At 28.9% G+C, this 16,713-nt stretch overlaps 2 protein-coding genes across 2 annotated transcripts; both read left to right on the top strand.

Annotated features, from left to right (window-relative positions):
• Window positions 1-4,312: 4,312 nt before the first annotated feature.
• On the top strand, window positions 4,313-6,725 carry g0s2 (G0/G1 switch 2). Its single transcript, XM_051097373.1, has 2 exons — window positions 4,313-4,478; window positions 6,065-6,725. Exon 2 carries the CDS (start codon window positions 6,082-6,084, stop codon window positions 6,418-6,420), a length of 339 nt encoding a protein of 112 aa, XP_050953330.1. The 5' UTR covers window positions 4,313-4,478; window positions 6,065-6,081; the 3' UTR covers window positions 6,421-6,725.
• Window positions 6,726-7,373: 648 nt separating this feature from the next.
• On the top strand, window positions 7,374-15,556 carry otud3 (OTU deubiquitinase 3). The gene is made up of 8 exons (XM_051095680.1): window positions 7,374-7,508; window positions 9,113-9,406; window positions 9,486-9,634; window positions 11,478-11,590; window positions 11,671-11,793; window positions 11,867-11,984; window positions 12,068-12,261; window positions 14,798-15,556. The coding sequence occupies exons 2-8, from the start codon at window positions 9,201-9,203 to the stop codon at window positions 14,960-14,962; spliced, it is 1,068 nt and encodes a 355-aa protein (XP_050951637.1). The 5' UTR covers window positions 7,374-7,508; window positions 9,113-9,200; the 3' UTR covers window positions 14,963-15,556.
• Window positions 15,557-16,713: the final 1,157 nt, after the last annotated feature.

Raw genomic sequence — 16,713 nt, forward strand, 5'->3', positions numbered from 1 at the left:
ATAATCTGTGTCAAAAGATTCGGAAATCCGCTCCGAAGTTCCGATTGAAATCAAATTATTTATTCATACTTTGAAGTTCTGATCTGAACCAAAATTCACCATAGGCGCTTTGAAGTTCCGAACTAAACCAAACGATTCACAAACCCGCTCCGAAGCTCGGATCTGAATCAAATGATTTGCAATATGCGCTCAAGCTCCGATCTGAATCCATAATAGCATTTTGAAATTCCGTGAATCAAATGAATCACGAACCCGCTCCGAAGCTTCGCTATGAATCAAACGATTCGCGAACGTGCTCCGATCGAAGCTCCGATTTGAATCAAATGACTCGCGACACGCGGTTTGAAGTTCCGATCTGAATCAAAAGATTTGCAAACCCACTCCGAAGCTCCGATCTGAATTATTAGCGACCATAGACTAAAAAACGTTAGCGTCACATGCTTTGAAGTTCTGATCTGAATCAAATGATTCGCGAAACCACTCGCTCCAATCTGAATCAAGTGATTCGCGAACCCGCTCCAAAGCTCCGATCTGAATCAAATGCCTCGCGACACGCGGTTTGAAGTTCCGATCTGAATCAAAAGATTTGCAAACCCACTCCGAAGCTCCGATCTGAATTATCGCATCCATATGTAAAAAACGTTAGCGACACGTGCTTTGAAGTTCTGATCTGAATCAAATGATTTGCGAAACCTCTCGCTCCAATCTGAAGCAAATGATTCGCGAACCCGTTCCGAAGCTCCGATCTGAATCAAATGACTCGCGACACGCGGTTTGAAGTTCCGATCTGAATCAAAAGATTTGCAAACCCACTCCGAAGCTCCGATATGAATTATTGCATCCATATGTAAAAAACGTTAGCGACACGTGCTTTGAAGTTCTGATCTGAATCAAATGATTCGCGAAACCACTCGCTCCAATCTGAATCAAGTGATTCGCGAACCCGCTCCAAAGCTCCGATCTGAATCAAATGACTCGCGACACGCGGTTTGAAGCTCCGATCTGAATTATCGCATCCATATGTAAAAAACGTTAGCGACACGTGCTTTGAAGTTCTGATCTGAATCAAATGATTCGCGAAACCACTCGCTCCAATCTGAATCAAAAGATTTGCAAACCCACTCCGAAGCTCCGATCTGAATTATTAGCGACCATAGACTAAAAAACGTTAGCGTAGTTTACCGGAGTTTCGAAAAGCTCCGTTTCACCCTACCTACATCTTTACCAGCGATTTTAAAATAAATTGGTCTTTTGAGCTGTTTTTGTTTACTAGTGGTTAGTTTAAAATGGATTATCGAAGTCACGAGTTTGAGTTTGAATCAATCGGAGCGGTTCCAGCGTAAATGACTCACTCAATGAATCGGTTTGTCTGTTCCTCCGACTTGATACCACTAAGGGTTAATGATAAATATATTGTGAAATAATATTACAATTTAAAATAACAGTTTTCTATTTGAATATATTATAAAATGAATTTTATTCATGCATAATTTCTCCAGTCTTCAGTATCAGTGATCCTTCAGAAATCATTCTAATATGCTGATTTGCTGCTCAAGAAACATTTCTGATTATTATTGTTGAAAACAGTTATGCTGATTCATATGTTTGTGGAAACCGTAATATTTTTTTTCTTTTGGATGGAAAATGTTCAAAATATAACTCTTATTTGAAACCATTTGAAATCATTTGTAACATAATTGTTTTCCTGCCACTTTTGGTCAATTTAATGCAACCTTGCTGAATAAAAGTAGCTTATCATTTCTTTAAAAAAAACCTTCCTGACCCCTAGCCTATATTTATCATCACACTTTGTAAGAACTACTAAAACACTCTCATACATAACTTGAGATCATTGCAGTCTCAGATGTATTGTTTATTGCTGTAAGTCATGTGATTGTCAATGAGTTTCTTCCTGTGTACAGTGTGAACTGTCACGTCTGCTGCTCAGCACGAGCTGTGCGTGTTGGACGTGGTTTCCCAACACTGTCTGTGCATCTGGGGAAGAGAGCATGGCACACATCAGAGCGTAATGGGTCAAAAGTATCTGATGCAGCCGTCTCCTCAGAGTCACAACCACTACAGCATGTCTACAGTGAGTCCCGTTACCCAGCATGCCCTCTCGCCTCATACGCAAACAGCCTCCGCAGAGACACAGCAATGATGATTTTTACTCCATTTTAAGGATGTGCAGCAGTTGGGATGCTACTGACAGTGAAAGGTCAGCATGTTTGCTGTTTTCAAACGCAAAATCATTTTAATGCAAAATCACTAATTCTAAAGAAAAAGCTATTGCAGTAATCTAAAAACTTCATGTTGACACAAATGGCATATTGTGGTTAGCATACTAAGTCAGAACTAAAAAAACCTAATAATTGCTTAGCCTTAAAAATAAAAAATAGAGAAAATAAAATTGTAAGAATAACATTTATTTTAAAAGTATTTTGTATAAAATATGATTGTATTGAAATTTATCTGATTAAATTGAAAAATGTACTTCATGGTAATATTGTTACATTTCATCATACATTTTTGAAGCAGTTAAATATTGTCTTAATGCAAAATCATTGAAATCACAGTTTTCATTTTGTAATAAATATAACAATTCAAAATAAGATAGAAAATTAGTAAAAATAAAACACATTAAAATATATTTAATATAAAATTTAATTATATTGAAATCTATTAAAATAAAAACAACTGTATACAAATTTATCAAAAAAAAAAAAATATGGATACAACATATAATAAATATATTTAATTTAATTTAATCTATTAAAATAAAAAATGCTGTTTAAAAAAAATAATAAATAAAAAAATTAAATAAAAAACAATTAAATAAATAATATAGCATAAATGCAGCATTATACTGTTGCAGATGTTAATTTTTAAGATAAATATATAAATTAAAAATAAAGATAAAATGGTAAGAATAATATAGCATTATACTGTTGCAGTCTTGATGTGTTAATTTTCATTTTGTGACAAATAAAAAAAGTAAGAAAAAATAGTATATGTAATTTAATATAAAATTTAGTTAAACTGAAATCTATCAAAATAAAAAAATGCTGTTTTTTAAAAAAAAAATGTAAAAAATAAAAAACAGAGTTAAATAAACAAATAAATAATATAGCATGCAAATAAAGATAAAATTGTAAGAATAAAACACATTAAAAAAATTAATATAAAATTAAATTAATTCAATTTAAAAATGCAGTTCATTGTAATAATAATACATTTCAGAATTCTGAAATAATAAGGCATAAATATGACATTATACCCAAAGTGTAATTGTTAAGCCTTAGTTTTTTGTGATAATTATAAAAATGAAACATAAAATGAAAATATAAATAAAATAAAAATAATACAAAATAATAATCATAAAACACTGTATAAAATAGAATATTTAAATCGATTTTATTAAATTAAAAAATGCAGCTTATAGCAATATTATTTAAAAAAAAAAATTAAATGTAAAATTATTATTTTTTTTAATTTAATTTAATTTTTATTTAAACATTTTTGTTTACTTCTGAAGCAGTTCAAATAGTGTGCAGTAAACGTTATTGTAATATTATTAGTAATCTGCATTCATTAGGTTTGTTAATATAAGAGCATGAGCAGAGGGCAGTGGAGTAAAGGTCATTATAGCAAATGATGTGGCGGCTCTTATCATAGTCTAATTTTCAGTCTAAAAATGACAAACAGTAGGAACTTACCTTACCATTATAGTTTTCTAACAGAAAATGATGTCCCTTATGCATTTTGATTTCCTTATTTACTAAGGTACCATAGTAATGCTATTTTTTTTGCACAATGCACAATGGAACTACAGTCCTTTTTGGACATGTGCTATGGAAATACTATTCTGTTCTTTAAAGTATCCTGAATTAACATGCATATGAATATGGTAATGGTACCACTACAGTACATTTTCCAAACTGAATGATTTTATATTGCTCACATGTCTGTGTTTACATATCGTATCATTCTGGACAGTCCAGTATTTGTAGTTAAATATCACAGTAGAGTGTTTTAGCGCTCCTCATCGCACCATAAAACTGATCTGTGAACTTTGAAGCTGTAGATTTAGTATTAACCATCACAGCTGGGTCATCAAGTCCTCTGTAGCTGCTAATAAAAACTACTTCAGTCTGTTTACACACGATCTTCACGTTCAGTGTGTTTTATGGTGTTTTCACGTGATCACAACACGCAGTTTCCAACACTGTCTTTGTGAAATTTGGCAGACAGGGTTCATTATCTCGCCAGCAGCCCTGGAGTCATTCACGGCTCACATGAAGCAACTTGGACAAAAGTTGCATCTCCTTTCATGAATATTCATATCAAGTGGGCGTCGACACAGATGACCGCCGGCCTTAAATAGACACAGCATCTGTACCTCCAGCAACCACTGAAACTCTGAGGATAAACCGTTAACAAGGACTTATCATCCGATCGGATTCTTCAACGTTTTACAAGTGAGTATATTTTTTTTAGCAAATATTTTTTAAATATATATGCTTTTCTGCCTTGACGCTGTAAAATTTGACATAAACTTGAAAAATGATTACAATTTAAGCTGTAAAACACTACTAAAATGCTATGATCAAATCCTGTTATTTATGTATGTATTTATTTTGTTTTCCAGAAATTTCCCTTACTCTATAGGGTGATCTAGTGGACCTTTTATATAAATTTACAGTAAAAATACTGTTAAATATATTCTACAGTTTTTGAAGCAAGTCACTTGAATGAATTATTCATTGAAATAATTATGTTGTTACATTAAAAATTAATGTTGTACCTTCTATATTTTAGTATTTACCAGTGTTATTTTAGTATAATTTAGATTTGTAGTTTTTATTAATATTTTAAATCAGTTTTTATTTTAATGTTTTCTGTTTTCTTTTTAGTTTTAGTTAAGGTTTTAGTAATTTAAATTGTATTTATTTAAATGTAGTTTTTAAATGTTTATATTTATTTATTATTTATTTTCCAGTAATTTCCCTTACATTTATAGGGTGATCTAATGACTTTTTATGTAAATTTACAGTAAAAATACTGTTAAATGTATTGTACAGTTTTTGAAGCGAGTCACTTAACTTTAATTATTAAATGTTTGTTTATTTATTTATTTATTTATTTATATTTATTTTCCAGTAATTTACCTTACTCTATAGGGTGATCTAATGGACTTTTTATGTGACTGTACATTAAAAGTACTATTAAATGTATTAAACTCATATTTGATAGTTTTCATTGAAATAATTATGTTGTTAAATGTAATAATTCATGTTCTATATATTAATATCATGTTCTATATTATATATTAATATTTACCAGTGTTATTTTAGTACAGTTGAGATGTTATTGTAGTTTGTATTAATATTTTAAATCAGTTTGTATTATAATATTTTAATTTTAGTTAGGATTTTAGTAATTTATTTATTTATGTATATTTAATTATTAAATGTTTAGACTTTATGTACGCATGTATGTATGTTTTTTTTCCCGGTAATTTCCCTTACTTTATAGGGTGATCTAATGTACTTTTTTAAGTCATTTTACAGTAATATTATGAATTATATTACATATTATATGTATTATAAAACTTATATTTGATAGTTTTCATTTAAGGTTATCAGTTAAGGTTTTAATAATTTTGCTGTGTTTTTGTAGTTTGTAGTAGTTTTGTTGGTCTTTATGTATTTTTTATATTTATATTTTATATTATAAAATCTATCTATCTATAATTAATTTTTATTTATCAAATTTAAACTACATTAAATTGCATATATATATATAGTTTTATTTCAGATAACATTTATTTATTTATTTTTATGTTTTTAATTATAGTTTCAGTTTTAGTTAACTATAATAACCCTGGTATTTATCTCAGGTCTTATTATGCATAATTTAAAAAAAAATATTTGAATTAAATATCCCTCAGAAATATGAAAATGTGATTTATGAACAGCATTCTTCTTTCTGGCACTACAATAATTTAGTTAATTTCTTCATATGTTCATATCATGACCTTTGATTATTTTTTTTTCTTTCACAGACGTAACTGCAAACAAAATGGAGACTATGCATGAGCTCATCCCTTTTGCTAAGGAAATGCTGAGCGCCGGTCCCTCCAAGGGCTCCCTGAAGGTCTATCTCGTGGGCGGCACGTTTGCCGTCCTGGGAATGATGAGCGGTGTGGTCCAGATGGCCTCTTCCTTCTTCCCTGATCACGAGGAGCCTGACTTTGACACGCTGAAGGTGCGGGAGCTCGTACCAGTGAAGGAGCAGGTCCAGGAGCCACAAACCACCATCCCCGAGGATGACGAGATGGATGAGGTGATGGAGGCCAAGGCAAAGGAACTGCCAGCGAACAGACAGAGGCGGATGAGTTTCAGAGCTCACGCTTCATAAGGCCCGTGCCCTGCTGCTGTCAATGCCTACGTGAAGAAAGTTGAGCCAAAATGAAGTTCTGCTTGTGCACTGACTCCGTGAGGAACACGTTATGACGAACTGTACGGACACAGCTATTGTACCGAGAGCTGCAGAGCAGCAGGGAGAGGGAAATAATGACTTGATAGTTTACGACTGTTACGTATGTCTGTTTCGATGGTGTAATGATTTTTTATCAGATGATAACTATTTATAAAGGATGTATAAAAGTCATGTGTAGAGTGTGCTGTCTTTTACTGCCAGAAAATAAATACATATTTGCTCAATCTCTGTGTCACTCCATTGTATTTAAGGTGATATTTTGATTCAAATAATAGTGTTTTGATTATTTGTGCTTTTGTGGAATTGATTTTCACATAAAATCTAATAATCACATTTCTATTTACTTTCTTTCAGAAAAAAAATACACTAGAAAAAAAAAGATACAATAAAAAAGAAAAACTTTTTTCGTCTGTGTACAAAAAGATAGCGGTTAAAATATATATTTTTTTAATATTATTATTTTTAAAATATTATTTTTAATATCTTAATATTATATCTGGACTATGTTTATCCTTTAAATAATCTATTTAATATCAAATATAGCTATAAAAAATAAATTAACATAGAAAATTATTACTATGAATTATTATTTATTATATATGTTCATTCAGTAGATTACAATTAACTATATACTCAAACAATAATTGGTTTGTTCGTTTGTAATAAGTTATTATTATTTTAAGGTTATTTTAGCAATCCATAAAAATATATAGTATATAGTACTATAAATAAAGTCATCGAACGCTTCTTACACTGTTTTAAGATGATACTATATTAATTTATCATTAATTTACGTTGATATTTCCGAAAAGTGATATTTTAAGAGAACTACTCTACCTTAATGACTTGTCGCGGTCGTGTCTTTTATTTTGAAAGCACAGCCGGAACCGGAATTGCGGCCCGGTTTTTTAGGAAGTAAACAAACCCTGTGTAGCTCAGAGTGGGATTCGCCGGAGTTTGTCCAGATTGTCGTTTAGTGTTCGTGTTTCTTACTGTCAGCAGATAATGTGAGTACAGTTGTGTGACACACTTTAACTATCTTTTCTCTTGAACAAACGTCCTCGCACTGTCGTTTAAACGATGCCAAATTGACAGAGACGTTAATTACGCGACATTTCTGACGTTCACGTTGCAGTTCCTTTTTTTCAAACCATATTTAGTCTGATATTTATAGTACTTGACTTTAAACTTGTACGTTTTGGATTTATTACACATTTATCTATTTCTTCTTAAGGTGCATATTGAAAAGGCCGTGATTTAAAATTTTCAATATGGTTAAACCTGGGAAATGGGAACGTTTTATGAATGTAAACAATCAAAATATTTGAACTGTTGTGGTATTTGCCATGACTTTCAAAAAAACAAACAAACAAACAAAAATAAATCATAAAGATAAAAAAAAATAGAAAAGAAATTTAAAGCTATGTAACATTTGGATGAGATACTCATTTTTAGTGGTATATTCATTTTTATGGTATTATGTTCACATATTCATTCATTGTGATTTCATGGTAACTTTAATACTTACGATTTTATAAAAAAAATAAAAAATAAAATCAACCAGGGTAAAGTTTTGCTAAGATATAGTATTAGGGAATAAATATTATTGGTAAATATTTTTAATATTTACAATGTTTGCTGAAGTAGTAATGCTAATTATGCTAATAATGATAATATTGCTAGTATTAAATCTCATTTATTATTAGTAAAGATAGCAAATGAATGTATAACAAATATCATTAATATAGAAAAATTGCATTGTTGTTGTTACTGGTCTCGTAACATTATTCTTATATTAAAAGTTATTTTGGTTTTAGGCAACACAGAGAAAAAACAGAAATATTTCTCAAACTATTTAAATGTGATCCTATATTAATTTATTATTAATTTAGAATGATATTTGCAGAAATAGTAATGCTTTGTTAATTGCCAGTATTAAATCTCTACTAATTTATTAGTAGTAAGTATAGCAAATATATAACAAAAAGCATTAATATAGACAAATAGCATTGTTGTTGTTTTTGCTGTTGTTATTGGTCTTGTAACATTATTCTTATTATATTTAAAGTTATCTTGATTTTAGGAAACACAGAAAAAAATAATGAAACATTTAACAAACTGTCTGAATTAAATTTTTTTTAATTTACAATGATATTTGCAGAAATAGTAATGCTATGTTAATTGCCAGTATTAAATCTACTAATTTATTAGTAGTAAAGATGGCAAATAAATATATAACAAATAGCATTAATATAGAAAAAACTATAGAAAAATATATAATTGGTCTTGTAGCTATTATTATTATTATTATTATTTTTTTTATTATTATTATTTTTTTTTTAAATTATTTTGTTTAGGCACCATACATCAAATAAGAAAAATGACAGAAAGAAAAACAGAAAGCTTTTTACACTCTTTAAATGCGATTCTGTATTAATCTATTATGATTTTACTATCATGTTTGAAGAAAGAGTAATGCTGTTTACCAAGGTATTTTTGTTAGGCTTATGCATTGTAAATCACCCTTTGTATGTTTTTGTGTTATATTGACTGTTCATTTTAAGCAATTCCCCTTATCATAGCTGTTTTTCTGATGATGCGATTCTTTTAGGTTACAGTTTTGCGTGTGTGATAGATAAAGTCTGACCTCATCGGCTGTCACACTGCGTCATCACCGGGTGTAGTACCGCAGCTCCATCATGTCAAGGAAACAGTCAGGAAAGCCCATAAAGGGAAACAGGAAGTGTGAATTAGAGAGGAAGAGAGACGAGAGGGCGGCCCGCCGGGCTCTGGCCAAAGACAGGAAGAACAGACCTCCAGGGGGGGATGATGGAGAGGAGTTTGTCAGCTTCTCCAACCAGCTTCAGGCTCTGGGGCTCAAACTCCGAGAGGTGCCTGGAGACGGGTATGTGTGGAGGATTCAGATGCCCATATACAGTCTGAGCTCCTTGAGTCGAGCTTCTGTTTCTCATGTTCTCCTGCAGGAACTGTTTGTTCCGGGCTCTTGGAGATCAGCTGGAGGGACATTCGCGAGGTCATCTGCGTCTGCGGCAGGAGACGGTACAGTACATGATGGCGCACAGACAGGACTTCGAACCCTTCGTTGAAGATGACGTGCCATTCACACAGCATTGTAAGAGAAGTCTCTAAACTGTATTTGTGTGTTGCCATAGATCCAAAATTAATTGGACTAAAATGAACTGAAACTTCAACTTCAACATCAGTATTGCTTATATTTATAAATTTAATTTTTGGAAAAAAAAAAAAAAAATTCTGCTACAGACATTTGACATGTTTTATTGTGAACTAAAATTATTTACATTGTTAACATTATTAACATTATTAACATTTACTTCATTTGAAGTTAAATAAAATAAGATAAACCCCCTAAACCTTCGGTTAGTTTCCAAGGCAGCATTTATTTTTCGTTTAGTTTAAGATGAAAATAACTAAACCAATACTGTGTCAATGATACTACAATAATCCTGGAGCCTGTAAACAACCATAAAAAAAGTAAAAACTAAATAAAATAACTAATAATTAAAAATGATAATAATTAATTAAAAACCCTATTTTATTTTGGTTAGTTTCCAAGGCAGCATTTTTCATTTTTGTTTCATTTTCAAACAAGTTTAAGTTGAAAACATTTAAACTAAAACTAAAAATATATATATAAACATAAATATACACATAGTTTTAAAATGCTAAAACTGACAAAAACACAAATCAAAAATGCTAAAACAAATATTAACATAAAATATAAACTATAAAAATAAAAACAACTGGAGTCTGTAAATAGCCAGAAAAAAAATCTAGTTGTAACTTGGAAAAAAAATCCCATAAATAAATCATTAAAAATAAATAAATACATTTATTTTAAAAACTATCTTATTTTGTTTAGTTTCCAAGGCAGCATTTTTCATTGTTGTTTCATTTCAGTTACAGTTTAAGTTGAAAATAACTAAAACTAAAAGTAAAAAAAAAAATAAATAAATAGACAAAAACACAAAACTAATATTAACATAATATAACATAAATGTAAACTATTAAAATAAAAACTAATTTAAAATATGAAATATGAAAAACATGAATCTGTAATACTGTATTAATGATACTACAATAATCCTGGAGCCTGTAAACAACCCGATAAAAGAAAAAAAAAAAAATCAGTTGCAACGTGAATGAGTGAATGAATGAATGAATAGTCAAAAAAATTAATTAATAAACCTATTTTATTTCAGTTGTATATATTTATATATAAATGTAGTTATAAATTGGATACATAAAAACATACATTGTAAAAACTAATTTATTTTGATTAGTTTCCAAGGCAGCATTTTTCATTTTTGTTGAAAATAAACTAAAAGTAAAAGTAAAAAAAAATAAAAAATTATATATATATAAATATATATAAAATGTAAACTATAAAATAAAAATAAAAACTACTGGAGCCTGTAAACAGCCAGAAAACAAAAAAATATAAATAACTATAAATAAAATATAAAAAGTCTAGTTGAAATAATAAAAAAACCCCACTAACCTAAACATATTTATTTTAGTTTGTTTTCAAGGCCGCATTTTCCATTTTTTTGTTTTAGTTAAAATTTAAGTTGAAAAAAAAAAAAACTAAACTAAAACTGAAATAAAAAAATAACTAAATAGAAACATACCAACATCTAAACAAATAATTAGCTAAACTAATAAAACTGACAAAACACAGCAGAATTAATACAACTTTAAGATTAAAATAAAAAGGGGAAAAAATAAAAATAAAAACTAATTTGCGATATGAAATATGACATCAGTACTTTAATACTGTATTAATGATATTACAGTAACACTGGAACCAGTAAACAACCAGAAAATAAATACATAAGTAAATACATTAAATATATATAAATTGAGTGCCATTCAACTATTCTACTGCATTTCTGCAGGAAAGCTCATTTCATTAAAGACATCTTTTTCTTTCTCAGTGTCAAACCTCTCACAGCCGGGCACATTTGCCGGTAACGACGCCATTGTGGCCTTCGCACGCAGCCAGCAATTAAAAGTGGTTATTCATCAGCTGAACGCTCCTTTGTGGGAGGTGATGAAGCATTTATTTCTTTTATTCATGTCATGAAGTGTGTCTCTATTAATGGTTTAACACATTCTTTTTACATGAAGATAAATGGTACAGATAAGCCTTCATGTCGTGAGCTGCACATCGCGTATCGCTATGGAGACCATTACGACAGCGTCCGAAAGATTGGAGACAACTCTGAGAGTCCGGCCCATCTGCGTATAGAGGTCTGTCGCTTAAACAAACACCAAAGTCTGAGATTTTCTGAAGGAAAATGACTCTTATTTTTTCTTTGGATAGAGTCTGAATAATTCCAGACGCTTTGGAGACGGTCAGAAGGAGAAGTCGAGAGGCGCCTCTCCCTCACGCTCTGTCTCTGAAGATGAAGAGCTGATCTTGAGCATTCTCTGTGCCGATAGTCAGTTGATCTTTAAATCACTGTTTTAATTCTGCTCCCTTCACTCTCCGTGTGCTTCTCTCACTGCTGTTTTTTGTTTGCAGGTCAATCGGACAATCTGTGTCAATCAAGTGCCGCATCACAGACATGCCACGGTGATTGGCTGGAGTCTGAACTGAACAACCAATTGTCACAGAGAGATTGTGCCTCAGAGACACACTCTTTATGTCAAGGCATGCAAGCTGAATGTAGTGAGAACACGTCGCCAGCAGAGGGCAGCATTGCACACAAACCCAAGGTGACTGAGTTTGTTTTGAAGTATCATTGAGATACCATTATAGTTTTTAATAATATTTAGAATATATTAAAATATTTAGTTTTTAAATTATTATTTTATCTTTATTGTTATTTTATATATTATTATATAAAAATATGTCTATAGTTTTTATTTCAGTTTTAGTTATTTAGCAAGTTAAACTAAATAGAAATGTTGCCTTGCCAACTAGCTAAAATAAATAAATAAGTTAAAAAAATAAAACACATTGAAAACATTTGCATGAATTAAAATAAAATAAATGTCAACTGCCAAAAAATGATCCAAAAATACAAAAACTTATTTTATTTCAGTTAGTTTCCAAGGCATAATTTCTGAATTTTATTTAGGTTCAAGCTAAAACTGAAATAAAAATGCAAACTAATTTAGATGTATAGTTAATTTATTGTTTCTTTTTTCTATTTTAGTTTGAAAGTTTTAGTGATTTTTTTTTTTTTTTTTTTTTTTTTCTTTTGTTAATGTTTTTTATGTCGATATAGTTTACAGATTTTTATTTTAGTTTTAGTTGTTTTAGCACATTAAGTTAAACTAAATGAAAATGAGAAATGTCGCCTTGCCAAATAGCTGATTTAAAATAGTTTAAACATTAAAGACATTGACATTAATTAAAATAAAATAAATATTAACTGAAAAAAATATCTAAAGAAATAAACTTACTTAAGTAAATTGAATAAAATAACTACATGAAAATAAATTAAATAAACTAAAACTGAAATAAAAGTAATACAAACTAATTTAGATATTCAATTTATGGTTTATTATTTTTGTTTACGTTTTAATTTTAAAGTTTTAGTGATTTTTGTTGTGTTCTTGTCTTTTTTATTAGTTTTTAATCTGTCAGTATAGTTTTTACTGATTTTTATTTTAGTTTTAGTTATTTTAGCACATTAAGTTAAACTAAATGAAAATGAGAAATGTTGTCTAGCTAACTAGCTGAAATAAAAAATAAAACATTAAAAACCTTGACATTAAATAAAATAAAATAAAATAAATGACAAAAAAATTATCCAAAAAACAAACTTAGTTTCCCAGACAAAATTTCTATTTTTTATTTTTTTTTAGTTTCATTTGAAATAAAAAAAGAAACAAAATGAAATGAAAAGAACTAAAAATGAAATTTACAAAAAATACAAACTAATTTAGATATATAGTTAATTTATTGTTTGTCATTCTTTGTTTCTATTTTAATTTTAAAGTTTTAGTGATTTTGTTGTGTTCTTGTCTTTTTTTTATTAGTTTTCTTTTTGTTTTTTTAATGTCAATAGTTTTTATTTTTAGTTTTAGTTATTTTAGCACATCAAGTTTAGCTAAATGAAAATGAAAATGCCTTGTCACATACCTGAAATAAAAAGGGTTTAAAAAAGCTATAAAAATATAACAATTATTTAAAATAAAATAAATGTTAATTGATAAACAGTTGTCCAAAAAACAAAATTTCTCAACTGTATTTAGTTTCATTTCAAGCTTAAAATAACAAAATGAAATGAAATGAAAATGACTAAACTAAAAATGAAATAAAAATAAAATTAATTTGTTTATAATTTTTTTAATTTTAATTTTAAAGTTTTAGTGATTTTGTTGTGTTCTTGTCTTTTTTTTATTTGTTTTTGAATCTGTTTTTGTTAATGTCAATATAGTTTTTATTTTAGTTTTAGTTATTTTAGCACATCAAGTTAAACTAAATGAAAATGAGAAATGTTGCCTTGCCAACTAATAAGTTTAAAACATTCAAAACATTGACATTAATTAAAATAAAATAAATGTCAATTGACCAAAAATTATCTGAAAAACACGAACTTAGTTAGTTTCCAAGGCAAAAATTCTCGATTTTATTTAGTTTCATTTGAAGTTTAAAATAAATGAAATTACATGAAAATAACTTAACTAAAACTGAACTAAAAACAATAGAAACTAATTTAGATATATAGTTTATTTGTTTATAATTTTTTGTTTCTATTTTAATGTAAAATTTTTAGTGATTGTGTGTTCTTGTCTTTTTTATTTATTTTTTTATCTGTTTTTTTATGTTGATTATAATTTTTACTGATTTTTTTATTTTAAATTTAGTTATTTTAGCACATCAAGTTAAGCTAAATAAAAATGATAAAAGTTGCCTTGTCGACTAGCTGAAATAAAATAAGTTAAAAAACATTAAAAACATTTACATAAAGTAAAATCAAATTAAAAAACTGAAAATACATTATCCAAAAAACATACTTATTTTATTTCAGTTAGTTTCCAAGGCAAATTTCTCATTTTTGTTTAGTTTTATTTGAAGGTTCACTTCATTAGGTTAAACTAAATGAAAAATTGTTTTGAAGTGTTTTGTAATTTATTTTCTTAAAGTTTTACATTTTATTTCAAGTAATTAAAATAGTTAAGTAATTTATTTTATGTAATAAAACATTTTTTAATTGTTTTAGTTTTAGTAAACTATAATAACCCTGGATGGAAAGAATGAAAATAATAAAGTTTTCTTGTATTATTATTTTTTTTTTAGCTTTCTAACAAACAAAGGAAAGAGCAACAGCGCCTAGAAAAGAAGAAACGTCAGGAGGAGAGACATAGACAGAAGGTTTTACAGGCCAGAGGGTCACATGATCAGAATCAGAACGTACCTGAAGCCGTCACTCTCGTGCCAGCGCTCAACACCCTGAGCATCTAGAGCGAACATGGGAAACCGTTTTAGGTGATCCGTACACTGTGTCATGATCCAGAAACTTTAAATGTGTAAATGTACAGGAACTGTGTTGTACGATTGAGGGTGCTTTTCTTTCGCATGGGGATGACGTCAAGATGTGTCAGGCTGTGCGCTGTGCTTGAGATTGCTGGCGGCTGCATTTTTGTACAGAACATAGTCAAACATTAACCCTCATTCATTTCAGTTGGCCCATCTGAGCTCAGCCAAAGAACACTTGGAGAGGGAACCCAAATATATTTAATAATGGACCACTGTTTAAGCCTGTCAGGATATTTGATTCATTTGTTTAAAACATTTTTGGTTCGGTTCTATTCCTACATTCAGTTTTTGCATTCGAATGATTGCGGTTTCAATTTAGCATTTCATTTTCAAACAGTTGGGCAACTTCATATTCTGCAGTGGAATTCTATAAATAAACTTTTCAAATGGGATTTAAGTTGTGTACTATTAAATATTATTCTCTAAAAGGGTAAATCTCAGGAAAAAGCCCCTTTATCATTCCTGTGAAGCAAAATTATTAATTGAAAAATGCATACTTTTTTAAGTATAAATTATTACTTTATTACAATAAAGAAAAAAATGGGTTGAGTGTTTTTGTAATGGGAATGTAATGACAAAAATAGTGGTAATTCCAAAAAAGAAAAAAAATCTCCAAAAAAACATTGTAATAATTTGGACAGAGAATATCATAAAGCCAAAAAAAAAAAAAAAAAAAAAAAAAACGTAATGGTTCAGTATCCGGTTTGATTTTCGTTATGCATTTTTCCTATATATATATATATATATATATATATATATATTTTTTATATATAATATATATATATATAAATTATATATAATATATATATATAATTTTTTCTATATATTAGAATTATAAAGATATATACATATATATATATATATATATAAAAAATAAACAAAAAGCATATATGTGTATACATATATATATATATATATAAATTATTAATCAATCAATTTAATAATTAAAGATATATATTATACAGAATATATATATATATATGTGTGTGTGTGTGTGTGTGTGTGTGTATTTATACATAAGCACATATATACAAATAAAAAATAAATAAATATATAATATATATATATATATATATATATATATATATATAAAAATTATAAAGAGGTTTAGAAATAAAAGCAGACATGAATTAATTTTTCTTTTTTTATTGTTTAATAACTAAAAACTTTTTGAAAACAGTGATGTGTAAGACGTGGGAATGAGCAAGCACCTTTTCATAATGCAGAGCCCAACTTTCAATTATGTTGCAACAAACAGAGACAAAATATCAGATGCTGAATTTTTTGAATAGCTACAAATTCTTTCATAATGACCTTAAATGGGATGAAAATCATTAATGGCTGTATGAATGAAATGATCTATCCCTAAACACTATTTTAAGACCTTGATCCAGCCCGCGAACACATGTTTGCCTGTTAAGACACAGCGATAAAGAAAAACATTTCTCCAAAATCCAATCTACAGTATGCATGCACAGGGAAAAACGTGACCCAGTGAAAGAGTCACTTTTCTTCAAACAAACCATTTGTGGCCCTTTTGCACCACAAAACATCTGCGACCAACATCTGCGAAGTCTTAATACTTTAGCCACAGTGATTAAAATCCGTGCCAGGTTTTTAGTTTCCCCGCTGACAAAATCTGCAGTTATGGTAACGTGTAACTCAAACAGGGTTAC

The sequence above is a fragment of the Labeo rohita genome, chromosome 23 (assembly GCF_022985175.1).
Source record: "Labeo rohita strain BAU-BD-2019 chromosome 23, IGBB_LRoh.1.0, whole genome shotgun sequence".
Lineage (NCBI taxonomy): Eukaryota > Metazoa > Chordata > Actinopteri > Cypriniformes > Cyprinidae > Labeo > Labeo rohita.